At 42.3% G+C, this 16771-nt stretch overlaps 1 protein-coding gene across 1 annotated transcript in view; it reads left to right on the forward strand.

Moving 5' to 3' along the window:
* Positions 1-16771, forward strand: part of tnikb (TRAF2 and NCK interacting kinase b) — a 59636-nt gene that overhangs the window by 36207 nt on the left and 6658 nt on the right. Inside the window, 16 exon segments of the mRNA XM_025910457.1 lie at positions 2420-2536; positions 4383-4497; positions 4500-4562; positions 4565-4620; positions 5309-5415; positions 5510-5625; positions 6703-6779; positions 6978-7001; positions 10255-10436; positions 11589-11703; positions 13414-13522; positions 14035-14211; positions 14306-14449; positions 14601-14735; positions 14899-14999; positions 15185-15334. Of these exon segments, the coding sequence (XP_025766242.1) occupies positions 2420-2536; positions 4383-4497; positions 4500-4562; positions 4565-4620; positions 5309-5415; positions 5510-5625; positions 6703-6779; positions 6978-7001; positions 10255-10436; positions 11589-11703; positions 13414-13522; positions 14035-14211; positions 14306-14449; positions 14601-14735; positions 14899-14999; positions 15185-15334 (1788 nt within the window).

Genomic DNA, 16771 nt, shown 5'->3' on the forward strand with positions numbered 1-16771 from the left:
CTGTTCTTTCTCACTCTTAACTTTAACCATCGGTTTCCATTTTACAGGCTACTGGCTGTGCTGGTGCTGCAGGGTGATCTCTAACCAGAGCAGCTCTCACTCTGGTGCTTCTCAAACCTATGCTGTGCATGCTGTTATATAATATTTACAGGTCATGTGAGTTTATCTGATGATTTAGAGCAATAAAGAGGATAAAAGCGGGTAAGAGTTTAAAGCCACCGGGACTGAGAGCTGCTCTTTTATTGCATGCTGTGGTGTGATTTTATCTCTAACATGTACTAACTTAATCAGATTTCCTCTTCTAGGCTTCATATTAACTTCATGTTAAATTCCAGGTTGTTGAAGTCGTTATTTGTTCTGTAACGTTGGTTTTATTTGCCTTTTACACTCTTACACAGAAGGTATGAGCTCATAAAGTCAGTGTTTCATGTGTGAACTCTGCTGCTTTTGTCCAAACCATAAACTAGGGCCACTTTAAAGCACATGACAGACACACATTTAGGGCAGAGCTCCAGGCCTGCCCCCTGGTGGCCGCTGGTGGACAGATGTAGGACAGCTGCAGCTATATCAGTGTTTCTCCCTGCGGACGCTGAACATGGAAAGCACACTGTGTGCAGATAGGTCTACCCTCATCTCGGCCTCCCAGGATTTCCCTTCGAGCTTCAGAAGAGCAAATGTTTCCATCACAATGTTCCACTTTAAAAACAGATGACCACCGTTTAGAGAGAACCAACCCTGTCGAGGTACACCTCATCAGGGGCCGCAGGTGACGTGTACAGCCAGCTCAAAACCATCAGACGTGATAGTTTGTTAAGCTGACAGTAGAGGAGAGCCTGGAACAAGGAGCAGACTTACAGTGAACGCAGTGTTTTACACAGAATTGAACTGGTTTTAGAATTTAATGTGAAGCAGTTAAATTTACACAGAAAACAACTTCTTTAAAGAGTCACTTTTATCTGACCTGAAGACAAATAACTTCTTCTTCTGTAGAATAACAAGCTGAAATCATCAGCCACAATAACCAGCAGCTGAATATAAAACTCAGGGAAAGATATCAGATGTGAGCTCGCTCTTTATTTACCTAATGAGGGAGAAAGGCCCTCAGACAGACTTCACTTTACTGCACTGTAAAAATACCACATTTCAGGTAAAATTCATACAGGATTTGTATCTAATTATCTAAATATAGCAAAGAAATTTAAAGTAAACATACTTAGTTAATAGTTAAGTATATAATAAATGTAATAAGTACAGTAAAGGCCAACATACGGATTTTCTAGATGAATCAATTTGTTTGTTTAAAAAATCCAAATACAGTAAGATCCAAATACAAAGAGTCAATTTTCCGTCTACACACTTCAGCTCCAAGTAATAATTATATTTTTAAAACATTTACACAAACGTTTCAACAGGTATTTTTCCCCAGAAGCTCAAATAAATCAAGTCAATGGGAGAATTAACGACACCACCGCTGGTTGGAGATCAGACCTCCAGAATTAAAGGAGGGAGATGTTGGTTTAGCCACATGTGAAATACAAGAACAGCCGTTATCTTTTAATGATATCAAACGCTTCATTAATTCCGATACTTCCAGTTTTCATTTACAGTTTGACATGAACTAAAACATCTTCCTGTTGGGAGCAGAACAATGTAATATCTATGTAAATATGAATAAGAGTGTGTCACTTACTTTAGAAATAGTCTTCACCAAAGTCCATCTAAACGTTGCTTTTAAGAAGTGAATTATTTCCGTTATTCTGCAGCACACTGTATCTGCTGCTAGTGACACTCATGTAGCAGAAATGCACGCAAACAATAAACAATATTCAGCTGTAAACAATAAATCTGCTTCTTTAGCAGGTTAATAACACCAAAGAGATTTATTTCACTATCATGTGTCTAATGTGCATGGCTGGTTCTGCTGTTGCTTTATCTATAGAGCTCCTACAAAGAGATTGTGTTATAATTTTAAAATGTTGTGGTGAAGCCAGCTTCATTTTCTGCATCTTTCGAGCATTAAAAGCAGCATGCAGTGAATAGATGTCATGTTTAAACTAATCCATTTAGTTCTGCACAGAATGAGCTGTTTCCTCTGATTTCAGCAGAATCACAGTTTAACCTCCCAAAACAATTATTCGTTTCTACCTGAGGAACAAAACTGGAACAAAATGTCTCAGACTTGGAAACAAGCTACAGGAAAACTTCTGTAAACTCCTAGAAGAAGAAATCAGTCAAATCAGCTTTAAAACCAAAACATGTGAACAGACACACACAGCTTAGAGGACACTTTCATCACGGCTGCACTGCCAGGTGGACACACGTGTGTGTGTGTGTGTGTGTGTGTGTGTGTGTGTGTGTGTGTGTGTGTGTGTGTGTGTGTGGGAACATTAGAAGCTGAACGTCTTCTCCTGCATTGCAGCATAAAGTCTCCAACCGGATCTCAGACCCAACCCTGCCACCACGCTCCGAGTCCTTCAGCAGCGGGGGCATCCAGCAGGCCCGGACTCCGCCCATGCACCGCTCCATGGAGCCACAGGTGTGTGATCTGTGTTTGTGTGTTTGTCTGACTGTGATATGTACGTTGGTACGGTGCAGAGTAGTGGATTTCACTGGTTCTCTGTGACTCACCAACTGGCCCGTCTCTGAAACAGGAAGAGAGAATTACATTCAGGACTGTGGATGTTGTGGTTATGAGGTTATGACCTGGTAGCTTCAGTATCGTGTCCACACGATGTCAGTTTAGTTTAGTTTAACTCATTTTAGTGTTTTCTTTTTTCTTTTTGAATCAACCAGTGAGAAGAGCTCTTGCCGTGATCAGCTTATGAGTGTTCAGGCCCTGCGCTCTTATTTTTGAAACCTTGCTGCTTCCCTCACCCAAAAATATCTCTCAGTTATTTGTCACAAAGAAATTTGTAAATAAAATATTTGCAGAGAGTGAAGCCTGTGCGCCTCCTGGACACGCACGCACACGCAGATACAAACCCAACACACTTCTGTGGAACCGTCACAGGTGTCCATGAGTGCATTTTAATGTGATGAATTCAAAGATCGGCGTGTGTTGGAGCCAGCGAGGTCGTTCCGTGTCGTCGATGCGTCTGATCATCACAGACAGACGTGGTTTTTGGTTTCATCACAGGTGAAGCAGCTGAAATGAAACTCTGAGCTCTTTTGAACATCAGCAGAGTGGCCTCATTAGTGCAGGAGGGGCTTATGTGAATGGGATTAAGTGTCTGAGAGGAGCTAGAGTGAGAGAAAGATTAATAAGGAGATTGTCGGGTGTGATGGAGCGGTGTCGGCAGGCGGTGACGCAGCATTGTGCTGTCATTTTATAGATGAAGGACAGGAGGAGGATCATAATGAGCAATTATTGCGAGTTTCTCCTTTGTGAGTATTTGAGTTGAAAGTTATGTATCTTTGCAATATCACCAGTCATCCCTACAGCGAGTCTCTCATCCTGTGGTGGAGGTCCAGCTGCACCGTCAGTAGCTTTTTCTGATCTGCAGCACGAGTGAGCTTGGCGTAGTGGCTCTCCACCCTCTGGGGTTCTGGTTGGAGTGACCCTCCAGCTGGCAGAAGGTATCAAGAGCAAAATAAGGGGCCCGGAGGAATGAGAGTGTTTGATCAGAAATAAATACAGTGAAGAAAAAACTGGTGCATGAAATGTTGTAATAATAAAAGCACCGTGAAATCACTGTTTGATTTCAAATCTTCTGTGATGGAGTACAGATGCAAAATGACAGAAATCCAGTCACTGTGTTAGTCTCATGGCAGGGTTACTTATCAATAACAGTAAGTTTGGTTCTGGGTCTCGGGTTGTCTGAGGAGTTTTCAGCAGTTTATAGATGTCACCCCCCTCAAACCGGGTGGAGTCTGTTTATGTTATGGGGGACAGTGGATGGTATTAGAACTGTGCTAACTATGCTACTAAGATGTAAACATGCCAGACTTTTCCTTGGCATTCTTCAGTCTTTGCCCGAGTGCTCAAGTAAAGCCGGTCTGTGGGGAGTAGTTTAGTAAAACTCTGATAGGAGCTGTGTCTGTAGGTTTGATGCACCTGTTTGTAGTCCTGGGTTTGGGCGTAACTCTGCTGCGCTTCACCAGCAGGAGGCGCTGTTTGTTTGCTGGGTTGTTAGAGAAAATATCTTCTTGTCAGAGTCACTGAACTGAAGAACCAAACACACACACTCACACACACACTCAGTGCACCGCGAGGAGTGTTTCCCCTCCTCCGTGACCTCATCATTTCTTCCTCTGCATCACTCCTCCTGCATTGTTTCCTCCTGACTTGCCTCCTGATCACTCTGTCCTGATCCTGCTCTCTCCCCTCCACTTTGCCTGTTTCCTGCCTGCGTGTGTGTGTGTGTGTGTGTGTGTGTGTTCAGATGGCCCACCTGGTGCAGGTGAAGAGTCATGGCTTGTCAGGCTCCCAGTCCCTGTACGACCCCCACGGCGTGTCCTCCTCCTCGGCGTTGCCCTCCCCCTCCCGGCCTCCCATGCCCGGCAGAACTCTGACCCCACCTCTGACACCCCTCCTCCCCCGCCCCTGTCCCGCCTGGCGCCCCCCTCGACAAGCTGGACCGCAGCTCCTGGCTGCGGCAGGACGACGACATGCCCCCTAAGGTCTCTGCATGCCACCGCCAGTGTGTTTTTATCCATGTGTGCTGAGTTTGCTTTTCTTTAAAGTCTGATTTTACCTTTTTCTCTCTCTTTTTCTGAGTTTCTCTTTATTTTTTTTATTTTTTGAGTGTTTTCTGATACTATTTATTATTAGTTAAACGTGATCTATTTAAAAAAAAGAACTTACTCTGGAAGAAATCACAAATTTCTCCCAGAAATTTGTGATTTGTTGCCCTCAGGGTGTTTAAAATGATTGTGTTGTGTATTCAGCTTCACATTAATTGTGTTCAGATTAAATGCAAAGCTAGGTTTCAGAGCACTGCTCTTTAGTCTTGTTTTATTTGCTGCAAATACCCTTCATCCCAGTGAAATGAGCATTAGTTAAAGCTGCTCAACGAGGCATAATTCTTTCAAATGTTTTTCTTATATAAACACCCAAATTATGTCAGTAACTGCTCTAAAACTTAAAGACTAAGACAAACAGTCTGTCCCCATCACCCTGATCAAAAATGTAATTTACAGACTAAAACTCTGCTCATTTTTGCATCCTTTTTGAGTTAATTTTGTGAATTAAAGAACACCTTTGCAGCGCTCAGTTTTGTACTTAAACTCTCTGATGTTTTAAAACATCAGCTTTTAACCTGTTGCTTCTGGACAGATGTTAAAACCTGCTGCTGTTTTGTGTTTCCAGGTTCCTCAGAGGACGACCTCCATCTCTCCGGCTTTGGTCAGGAAGAACTCTCCTGGAAACGGGCCAGGCCTCGGCCCGCGGCCCGGCGCTCACCTCATACGGGCCAGGTACGCGCAGCTCCGATGTCAACCTGTGGAAATGTGAGTGTGGGTATTTGTTCACAGTCATCACTGAGGCAGCGTTGTGATTGTGTTACTGTAGCAACCCTGACCTGCGGAGGCCTGACATGTACTTGGACACTCCCCTGAAGAGAACGAGCAGCGGCAGCTCCTCCAGCTCCAGCACCCCCAGCTCCCAGGGAGGCTCCAATGAGCGAGGTGAGCCAACGCAGTCACCTGTTTGTCTCTGACCTCACAAAAACCTGACCTGAACCCACGAAACCCAGTCTGGGCCCTCAGGCAGGCCGTTGAAGGTCTCTCTCAGAGTAAAGGTACTTTTTGTAATTACCCTCTGCAACGTTTTACTTAAACTCTCACCACCAGGGGGCAGCGTTTTACCAGGTGTTGAGATGTTTTTAGATATTTTGATGTCTCATTTTTGTTTATATTTCATGCTTATTGAACTTGTTTCCTTAACAAGTTTTAATTTTTTCCATTAGTACTCGACATCGCTCAACGCGACTCAAGGTGGTACAACTTGCCTCGCCTCGTTTTCCACTACAGTGGAGTATCACCCAGTGTGCGTGGTCCTGGCTATAGTAACGTGTCCAAGCGTCCTGTCACATAATTATGTGACATGAACGCTACAACAAAGATGGACGTCGAGACAATGTACCTGCTATATATATACCTGAGGCTTTTCGTCACACTCAAGGATTACGGCATTGATTTTTGTGGCCTTTTCAGTCATTGCCAGGTTTCAGAAATGGCCGTTTTGATTTCGTGAGCGAGCAGAGATTGGCCACTGACCAGCCAATCGGTGACTTGCAGTCTGTTGACGTCACATTTTTGCCTTGGATCACTTGGAACCCCGGCAGAGTAGGTACTAAAAAGTACCTGGTAACTGATAGTTTAGGTACTAAAAGGGAATAAAAATATGTTTGTAGTGACCAACCTGATTAAATAAAGGTCACACTGACTCGCTGCACCACCTTGTTGTACAAATTGGTATTGCGTGACAGTCTAACCTCACCTGGCGTTTCCCTATGCACAGACATTTTGGACGCAAAGTCATCGCAGTTGATTTTTTTTACACTCAGTTGATAATTTTAGATTTTGGAAGGCTCACCGAACCCACTGGTGAAATGCTGCCCCCTAGTGGAGATACTTGTAAAGGGTAATTACAAAAAGTGCCTTTAAATTGCTTCTTAGAATTCTTTCTTAGTGTTCTGTCTTCCCTAAGTTTTGCAAGCTCTGCTGTTTTATGAAAAACATCCTCCTGTGTTTGGGTTTTAGGTAATTCAGCCTCTAAGACTGAAGGCCACGACGCCAAAGACGACAGCAGAGAGATAACCCGACCCAGCAGGCCTGCAGTGAGTACACACTGTGTATAACACACACACCCACACAAACACACACACTCCTGCAGCTCTCCGTTTGTGTGTGTCAGTGCCACAAACCCCCGTAAGATTAAGAATACTGATTAAATAAACATGCGGTGAAAGCCTGACTGACTCTTCTCTCTGAACTAACCTCTTCCTGTCCTCCATCCCTCCTCCATCGTCTGTCAGAGCTATAAGAAAGCTGTAGACGAGGTTAGTGACGTTTCTCCTCCTTCATCGCTGTTTCTCACACGTCACCCTCTCTCTCATCACCTCACCGCACAGCCATCCTCACATACGTTCTGAATTAAACTCCCGATGTTAGCCTGTATGTGCGATTCTTTCAGAATAAAATCATGCTCGGCTTGTGATGTGTTTTTTTCACTCACGTTAACACAGGCTTTATAATGATAATAATGAGAGCTGGAAAAGTTGAAAAGCCGTAAATGCTCCTCGCTGAGAAGCCCTCCAGCAAAGTCTTTGATTTTTAGTTTCTTGCTGTGAATTTTTTTCACTTTTGAATGAATAAAAAACACAGTTTGAAAATCTGTCTCCAAACACTTTGAAGTTTCTTAGAATAAACTTTAATTTTCACCAACTTTCCCCTTGTTCTCATGTATGTATCATCGATTCACGCTGCTTTTTTAAATTCATTATCAGGTTTTCATACCAAATAACTTATATTTGTATTTAAGGTCTTTGTTTTCAAAGAAAGTTCTCAAGAAATATCTTATTTCCCAAAATTTGTTCACTTCCTGAAACTTTAAAAGAAGAAAACGTCCCTCCTCTTTCAAAAGAGATTTAAAGCTTTATCAAAATCATCCAAATTTTTCACATATTTCTAAACTTCTCTTTCTGAAATCATTCTCAATCAGTTTCCAAATATAAGGTCTTAAAAAATTACTGTTTTCCAATAAAAATGTTCTTACTTTTGGAAAATGTGTCTGAAAACATTCCCTTCTGTTTCCTAGCAAAGAGACTCGGTCTGGATTTAATAACTTATTATTAAGAATAATATTTGGAGGAAAATCCAAATATTTTATATTTTGCGTCGTCTTTTCTCGTGTTTTCCTTTCGTGTCACACAGGAAGTAGAATTCGATGGGTGATCAGTTGCTGTAGGACTCTCGTCTTCCACTCGTCTCACTGTTTTATGAAGAACATGCTTCCTGTTATCATCTCAGCCCTCATGTGTCATTTCCACAGCCACCACCACCACCCCCCCCCCTTCTTCCTTTTTATCATTTGTCTTCAGGAGGAGTCGGTAAGACCCCCGCCCCCCATGCCCCACCAAAGCCGCCCCTCACTCGGTCCACTTCCTGCCAACTGCTCACGTGCACGTTTTCCTGCTGTGAATTGAAGATATTTACATGTAGTTGTTTTGCTGAATCTCTGGCTCCTGATTGATTCACAGTTCAAATAATCACAACAACACTCAAATGATTCTTGCCGACAGAGTGCAGAGTAAAATACTTTTGGTCTTTTAATCATTTGAATTTAGTTCCTAGTAATTTAAATTAAATGTTTATATTTACCTTATTACATTTCTAATAATATTCAAAGACATCTTATATTTATTATATTTATATTGATAATGTCTGATATTTTAGTTTGTGTTGTCTGTTTTTACATTTTCTTCATTTTAATATTTATTTATATTAATATTTTAGATTTATAGTATTTTTTATAATGCTATTTATATTTTATAGTCCTTATTTTTATGTGTAAAATTACTTTAGATTTTTAGATTAACTGTATTTTTTTCTGTATTTATATGATTACTTTATTACTTCTTTTTTTTAGCAATTTTATTATTTTGCAGTAAAATATTGTGTATTTTATAATCATCCTAATTTATAAAATTATTCATATTTAATATATATTTAATATACAGATAATAAATATATTATCTGTGTATTTATGAGTGTATAATTTTTTGGTATTTTATGGGGTATTTTAAATTTCCAGTAATACATTCTCCTGCTTTACACTCCGTACATGGTTTGTGAGGCTCACAGTGAAACTACAGTGCTGCACAGAGTTCTCGTGTGAAGCAGTCTTACAGTAGAAGCTTCAGCTGATTTGTTGCTTTTGGTTATTCATGTGATCCAGAGAGAAACATTTACTGTCGTATTAAACTTCACAACAGGAAAATGATGCAAAGAGCATCTCAGCTGTAAAGACAGGATATCCGCTGCTTTTCAAACCATCACCAAACATTTCTAATTTGTTTAAATTGGTGCTGCTGTGACGTGTTTGCAGCAGAGGCAGTGCACAGAAGCTGGATGAGGCGTCAGGGTGCATGTACCTGGCTGTTCACTGTAAAATATCACAGAGGCTCAAGTCTGCTGAACTTTGACCTCCCACTTTGAGGCATGGTGCATCCTCCTTTTCTCACTTCACCGTCCTCCTGCTCGCTGCCCTCCTCTCGACGGACTTGCTAACGGCTTGCATGGTGGCACAAAAACACATTTGCTTCCTGCTCTTTGCTTCTGAGCCGCTGCAGCGCCGCAAAGAGGCAGGGGAGCTGCGAGAGACACTGAAGCATTCCAGGATTGCCAAAAATAAGGAATATCAGACATGCATTTTTTTTATTGTGTCTAATGCAAACTTTTATGTTACCAAATGTCTTTGTAATGGGGGGGGGGAGATAATCCAGGATGATGGGAGATGTTTGTGTTAGCATGTTTCACTTTGTTCCACATCAAACTTTGCAGCACAGACTGTCAGACTTTTGTGTAAAAATGAATTTTCCTTAAATGATTGATTTAAGGAAACGTCGCCTCAGGTCAGAAATATTTCAGCTTTGTTTCATCGTTTATTTGATCGTTGTATATTTATATTACTGTGATTTTTTTTTTAACTGTAAAAATGTTTCCTGCCTTGAATTTGTTGTGAATCTTTCTCTCAGACAACTTTTATAGTTGGTCTGGTCTCTGGTGTCGAGCGAGTGAATTCTGAAATATCGTTTAAAATTAATATTGCTTTTGCTGCCAAATTACTTTTCCGTCATCAACGCTCTTACTCGGCTAATTAAACACTTTATTTTCAGTGTGATATTAATCTAAAATTTAATGAAATGCAAATCTGTCTTCACACCTGAGAGTTGTGCTTTGTGGTGTTGGAACATCTTAGCAGAGCTTTTTAGATGTGATATTTAAGCTACAAAAGACTTTCATAGATGGACCGAATTTCTTTCATTTATGATGATATTTAAACTATCCAAGAAGCCACACGCCGGATATATAAGAAGATAAACTCTGCATATTAAAGACAAAAATAGGCGCGTTATAAAATGGTCACACTTGTGTTGAAGATACTTTTGGCTCCTCTCTTATTCACAAGGGTCACCAGAGCAGCCAGACCTGTAGTTATTGCATGAGCATTTTGGGCCTGCACACTAATGACTTACAGAGATGAAGAAAATAAATAAGCGTTGAGTCACTTTTGAATTTGTCTTCCTGCAGGATCTGACGGCTCTGGCCAAAGAGCTGAGAGAGCTGCGGCAGGGCGAGGAAACCAGCCGCCCGCCGGTCAAAGTGACTGACTACTCGTCGTCCAGTGAGGAGTCCCACAGCAGCGAGGATGAAGAGGGAGAGGGCGGGGCTAACGATGGATCCGTGGCTGTCAGTGATATTCCACGCATCATGTGAGTGATGGTGATAATTCAGGAATAGCTTTGCATCCAAACCAACGAAGAGCACGACCATAGACCATACCAGTTAACCTTTAGGTCTGAGCATGGAGACTGAAAAAAACACCCTTAAGAAATGTTTCTTAATCATTTTTTAATAAAATGGATTTTAAAAAGGATCGATGTAGCTCGAGGCACTGAAGATCCAACTGCAGGAAACACAAAGGTTTAATCTTTGGGTGAGGTCAAAGGGAATCAGTGTGTGCCATAAAATAAGGCACAGACAAAAGGAGAAGTCCATAAGGAATTCAAACACGCAGCAAAAAAATGGCACGCTTAAAAAGGACAACAATGGAACAAATGGTTAGAGGCAGGTTGTGATTGGCTAATAGGAAGCAGGTGTGAAACACAACAAAGATGATGCCAATTAGGGCGAGGCATTTAATTACAAAGGAGGGAGCACTAACAGCAGTGTGAGCAGACTAAGAATTTACAAAATAAAACAGGAAATGACAGAAACCCAACAGGAAGTGCCTTCTTATTCTTTCTAATAATGGCCACCAGGGGGCGACTCTCCTGATTGCAAAAAAAGAAAAACAACATTTTCCAGGTGTGTTTATGGGCTCAGTCACCCATTTCAGGTCATATTGAACAAACCATTAAGTCCATTTTGTAAATTTTGATCATTATGAGGGTTACACAGGAGGATGCACATGGGCTAATGATGCACAGCGCTATTAGTGCAGCTCGGAGGACGGTTTGCTTACACAAACATTTGGCCGATACTTGTTTTGCAGTTAAGAGACGACTTTTGTGTTTTTCCATTGTTTCCTAAGCTCAGCATTGTCAAAGTCTGCAGCTCTGTGCTACACTCATCATTCATCTGGCAAACCTTCCTTTTCTATGTTTCACTGTGAAACAACAGCTAAGGGTGTTTAGAAGAGGCTTCAAACCCCTCTTGCACAAGATGATATATACAGTATTTATCCAGTATTGAGTGGGTTTTTTGTATTTCTTACTTGTTTCTCTACACGTCGTTATCACATATAAAACCCAGGAGAAGGATCTGTTCAAATTGTTAAGCTCTTATTTTAAAGTCAGATGCATCTGTTTTAAAAAAAACATTTTAAAAAAGTTGTTAAAAGATGATAAAAATCTGATTTTCAGGCCCGCTGCGAGTCAGAGCACCAACGAGTCCTTCAGCGCGACGGGAGAGCACAACGACACCAACGAGGACACGTATGCAAACAGCTCCCAGGACAGCACCCTGGTGATGCGTGAGGTGAGTCTCCGTGTTAACCTTTGACCTTTGACTGAAGCTGCACTGACTGCACAGAAACCGACACTCATCATCTCTGCACCTGTTTTGTTGCTTTTTTACTGAGTGAGTAGAGGCCAGTGATCATGGTCTGTTTACACAGTTTGCCCTCAAATCTCAGGTTTGATACAAAATCAGCTTTACAAAACAAACTGATTTAAACAGTTTGTTTAGAATATGCTTTGGGGCTTTTATTGTGAAAGGACAGTTTGAGTGTAGACAGGAAAGGTAGGAGAGTCTAAGGGGAAGATGTACAGCAAATGGCCCGAAGCGAAGCTGAACCTGTGCCTCTGCACTAGGCCCAGTGAGCTGGATTAGCATCAGAAAGCATAATTTACAGGTAAATAACTGACTGATTAACAGATCTATTGCATATCCATTTCTGTTTATTATTCAAATAATCTTTGAACTCTGCTGAAGGTTTTGGAGAAAACAATCTAAGAGACTCATCACAGTGTATGTGTGTGTTAAATGTTGAGCGTGGTAGAAACACAGACCTGATAACGCCTGTGAGGAGGGTATTTTCTCTGTGCCCACCCTCCCCAGTTTAAAAATAACACTGAAACAAACACACCTGCATGGGTCCAGCCTCCCCCCATCACCTGACCTGTCAAACAGCCTCGCTGCACAGTAGTCCGCCCCTCTCTCTCTTTTTCCAGAAACACAGGGAACGGAGGCGGAGCTCAACCGCCAGCAACGGTTTCCCCGGCAAACTGTTCTCTGGCAGCGCCAATCTCCCCGATTTGGTGCAGCAAAGCACCTCCCCCCTGGTCTCCCCAGGGGATGCCTCTGGGGTCCAAGTAGGTGGAGCAGCACCCAGATATCGGCCTTGAAATCCACTCCACCCTAAACCTCCCCATATCCTGACAAACCTCAACCCTGCTCGCCCCGACACCTGCCCACTCCTCATCACCAACCAGCTATCTGCTGCTTCATCAGGGTGGGAAATTACCAGCAGCCACATTTAAGGCTGAAATTATTGAAGCTTATGGACTAAATTAATAAAAGGTGCCGTATGTAGTTTCACAGGATTGGCCACAAAACCGAGCGCTTGTACAAGATCATCTTCTTGTGCACATCTGGAACGATTTCAACACTGCTCATATATTCAGGCCACTCAGTTTTGTCTCCTTGTACTTCCGATGAGCGTCGGATCTCAGTGATCCTTCGCTTCGATCCTTCGTCAGTGACGCTGTACTAAAGGGTCTTTGCCTTAAGGTGACTGTTGTTGTGAATTGGAGCTATAGGAATGAAACTGAATTGATTTCAAAGAAGAGAGAACTCAATGTCAAATCTAACACGGTGAGATGCCCCCAAAAAGTTTTATATGTGAACAGATACAAGTGGCACCTTTAATTTCCTGCCCTGTCCCGTTTGATTCAACCTACCTTGCTCTACTCGTTTGATCCTTCCTTGTTTGTTCCTCCCTCGCTCAGTTTTCCAGCCTCTGATCCAGGAAGTAACCCCTTTCCTTTTTCTGAACACCTGATACAGGTCTCTGACAAAATAAAGGAAACACTGATGAGGACCGATTTATATTTTGTGACACTTCATAGAAAAATCTTTGTGTTTCCTATATTTTGATCCCAGTTTTTTTATATCGATTTTTAGCTGTACATGGTAAATGTTCCAACACGTGTTGGGTTGTAAAGTCTGTGTTTCTGTGGCTTGCAGTTTGGCATGGGAGGCAGCGGAGGCTCCAAGGCCTCCTTCACGCCATTTGTTGATCCGAGGGTGTACGGGACCTCCCCGACCGATGAAGATGATAAAACCTCAGCCTCAGGTAGGTTTCTGTTCTAATATAAAGCATCAGTCACATGAGCAGGTGGCTTACAGTAAATGCAGCCTCGCAGCAAACTGTTTTTACCCTCTGAAAAGTCAAATATAGTGTTAGTGCTGCTGATGCTTCTAACCCGAAAATCTCAGGTTAAAGTTTCTTTAGCCCCCCCTTTAGTAGCTATGCATCTGCAAGATGCTTTGCAACCCACATCCCGACAGCTTGACTTAATCATGTTTGCATCTGTTGTTATTGATTGCCAGTATTTCCATTCTGGCGGGGTCTTGCTGCTCTCTGGGGATGGTTCCAGAGCCACACCACCACAGATATATACACACCTGCATGGATATATACACACATATATATATGTAGTCTAACTTATAATTATTAAAATAATAGAATCCAATTTATTAGTAGTGTAAAATGAAAAAGTAATGTAAAATATTGTATTTATGTGTCAGTGATGGGGGCAGCTCCAGATAAGATGATGATGTGTTTTGTTGTACTTTGTGCTGCAGCGCTGTTTGCTGATGAGTTGCTGAAGCAGGAGCAAGAGCAGGCGAGGCTCAACGAGGCCCGCAAGATCTCCGTGGTCAACGTCAACCCCACTAACATCAGGCCACACAGCGACACGCCCGAGATCCGTAAATACAAGAAACGCTTCAACTCTGAGATCCTCTGTGCGGCTCTCTGGGGTAAAACTGTCATGTCAGCAACAGCCTCGTGATAATTTGAATCCCGTGCAGATACAGAGGCGCTAAAAACGAAGCGTGTGTGTGTTTCGGGCAGGAGTGAACCTGCTGGTGGGGACGGAGAACGGCCTGATGCTGCTGGATCGAAGTGGTCAAGGCAAAGTTTACAACCTGATCAATCGAAGGCGCTTCCAACAGATGGACGTCCTGGAGGGACTCAACGTCCTGGTCACCATCTCAGGTTGGCAGCTGATTTCACCAAATGCCGCATCACAGATCCACAGTTGATGGGTTAAACTCACAAAGACGCAGACACCATTTAATTTATGATTGTTCCATATGGGAAATGAATTATAATTTCATTTGAATTCTGAATTTTCCTCTCAAACTAGGGAAGAAGAACAAGCTGCGGGTTTACTACCTGTCCTGGCTGAGGAACAGGATATTACACAATGACCCTGAAGTGGAGAAGAAACAGGGTTGGATTACAGTCGGGGACCTGGAGGGCTGCGTGCATTACAAAGTCGGTACGTTCAGATCATTTATGGGAGACGTGAGGACATGAACCTGTTCACTAACAAACTAGAAATTAATATCTATTATGTCTTATGTTGAATTAAAATCCTTTTTAGCCGAAAGTCCTGAGATTTCTTTTTAAATTAACATTAAAATGTGTCTTTATTTCTGCAGTGAAGTACGAGAGGATTAAATTCTTGGTGATTGCTCTAAAGAACTCAGTCGAGATCTATGCCTGGGCACCTAAACCTTACCACAAGTTTATGGCTTTCAAGGTAATCAAGCTAAGACTTGTGATATTTCGAAAAGTGCATGATACTGATTTCGTTATATTTCTTTATTTTGTTTGTCCTCTGCAGCTAGGGAGGAAATAGCACACGCCTGATTCACAAAGTTATATCCAGCTGTTTTAATGCATGACTGAACCTCAGTCAATCTTCTTTTTTTCTCTGTCTGCCAGTCTTTCACTGACCTGCAGCATCGCCCCCAGCTGGTGGACTTGACTGTAGAGGAAGGGCAGAGGTTAAAGGTCATCTATGGCTCTAGTGTTGGCTTCCATGTAATTGATGTGGATTCTGGAAATCCCTACGACATCTACATCCCCTCACATGTAAGTGTGTGTGTGTGTGTGTGTGTGTGTGTGTGTGTGTGTGTGCTTGTATTAATAAAGTGTGGGGACCCGCCTTGCTTACTAGGACAGGTCTCCACAAAGTAAATCAGTAATTTCTAAAGTAAAGACTTGGTTTTAGCGCAGGGTAAAGTTAGGCTTGGGTTAGGTTTAGGCTGAGGCAGTATATGTGCGTGTGCTGGTATTAATACACAGAGGGTGCTGCTTGTCTTCAGGGACAATTTTTCACAATGTAAATCACTTTGTAAGGCAGGGGTGTCCAACTCCAGGCCTCGAGGGCCGGTGTCCCTGCAGGTTTTAGATCTCACCCTGGGTCAACAAACCTGAATCAAATGATTAGTTCATTACCAGGCCTCTGGAGAACTTCAAGACATGCTGAGGAGGTAACTCAGCCATTTAAATCAGCTGTGTTGGATCAAGGACACATGTAAAACCTGCAGGCCCTGGAGTTGCCCACCCCTGGTGTAAAGCTTTCCCACCACAAAAGCAATACTCCTACTATGGATGTACACGGTTTCACAACAGTACGCCCTCTGAAAACAGCTGTGAGCCTCTACTGTGCACGTACAGGGACCTGCCTTCCTTCGGGGAACATGTCCCCATAATAAAATAAAGCCCAATGTAAAAGAATTAGGAGAGAACTTCAATTTCAGAAGTTACAGGGAATTAAATTGGTAATTCCATACAAAATGTTATAAAAGTTTTCTGACTTTACCCCAAAAAGTATTAAAAGTTTATTTTAGGTTACATTAAGGTTAAGTTTGGCTTTTGTTTTTGTTGAAGCTGGTGCGTGGCACTGTGGGGACACGTCCTCATAATTCATTCAAATGTTCCAGTTAGGCCAAGGTTAGACAAGTAGCAGCTATGGTTACAGTAAATCAAAATGAATGAATGAATGTGCTGTAAAAATGACTGCATATGTGTAATTTAAATGTAACTGTGTTTGACTGCATGTTTAAAATGAGCCAGACTGTGATTTAAGGAGTGAACGTGTGAGGAAATGTGAGAGGATCAATGAGCTAATAGCAGAACAAATGAAATGGTGAATGTGTGACAGTCCCAGAACAGAATTAATGAAGAGAACAAAGGAATGTATGAAGAGGAGAGGCTGTAAGTCACAGATGAGAAGGGAAATGTTGCAGCGAGTGAGTGAATTAGCAGATGAATGAGCGAATGAGCGAGTTTATTAATGAATGAACTGGTGTTTGAATCCAGAGGATGAATGAAAGCGAGGCAGAGGGTGAATCGGTGTCCTCCTTTAACCCCGGTTTGGTTACAGTCAGAGATGGACGGGCGAAGGAGACGGTAACCACAGCAACCGCCTCTCATTGCTTTTGGCAGTCATGAATCACGCTGTGCTCGTGTCTGTTTCCATGGCAATTGCGTGGCTGAGGAGCGGGAGGCTTTATTGTTGCAGCA

This window comes from Oreochromis niloticus, linkage group LG9 (genome assembly GCF_001858045.2).
Source record: "Oreochromis niloticus isolate F11D_XX linkage group LG9, O_niloticus_UMD_NMBU, whole genome shotgun sequence".
In the NCBI taxonomy this organism is placed as follows: domain Eukaryota; kingdom Metazoa; phylum Chordata; class Actinopteri; order Cichliformes; family Cichlidae; genus Oreochromis; species Oreochromis niloticus.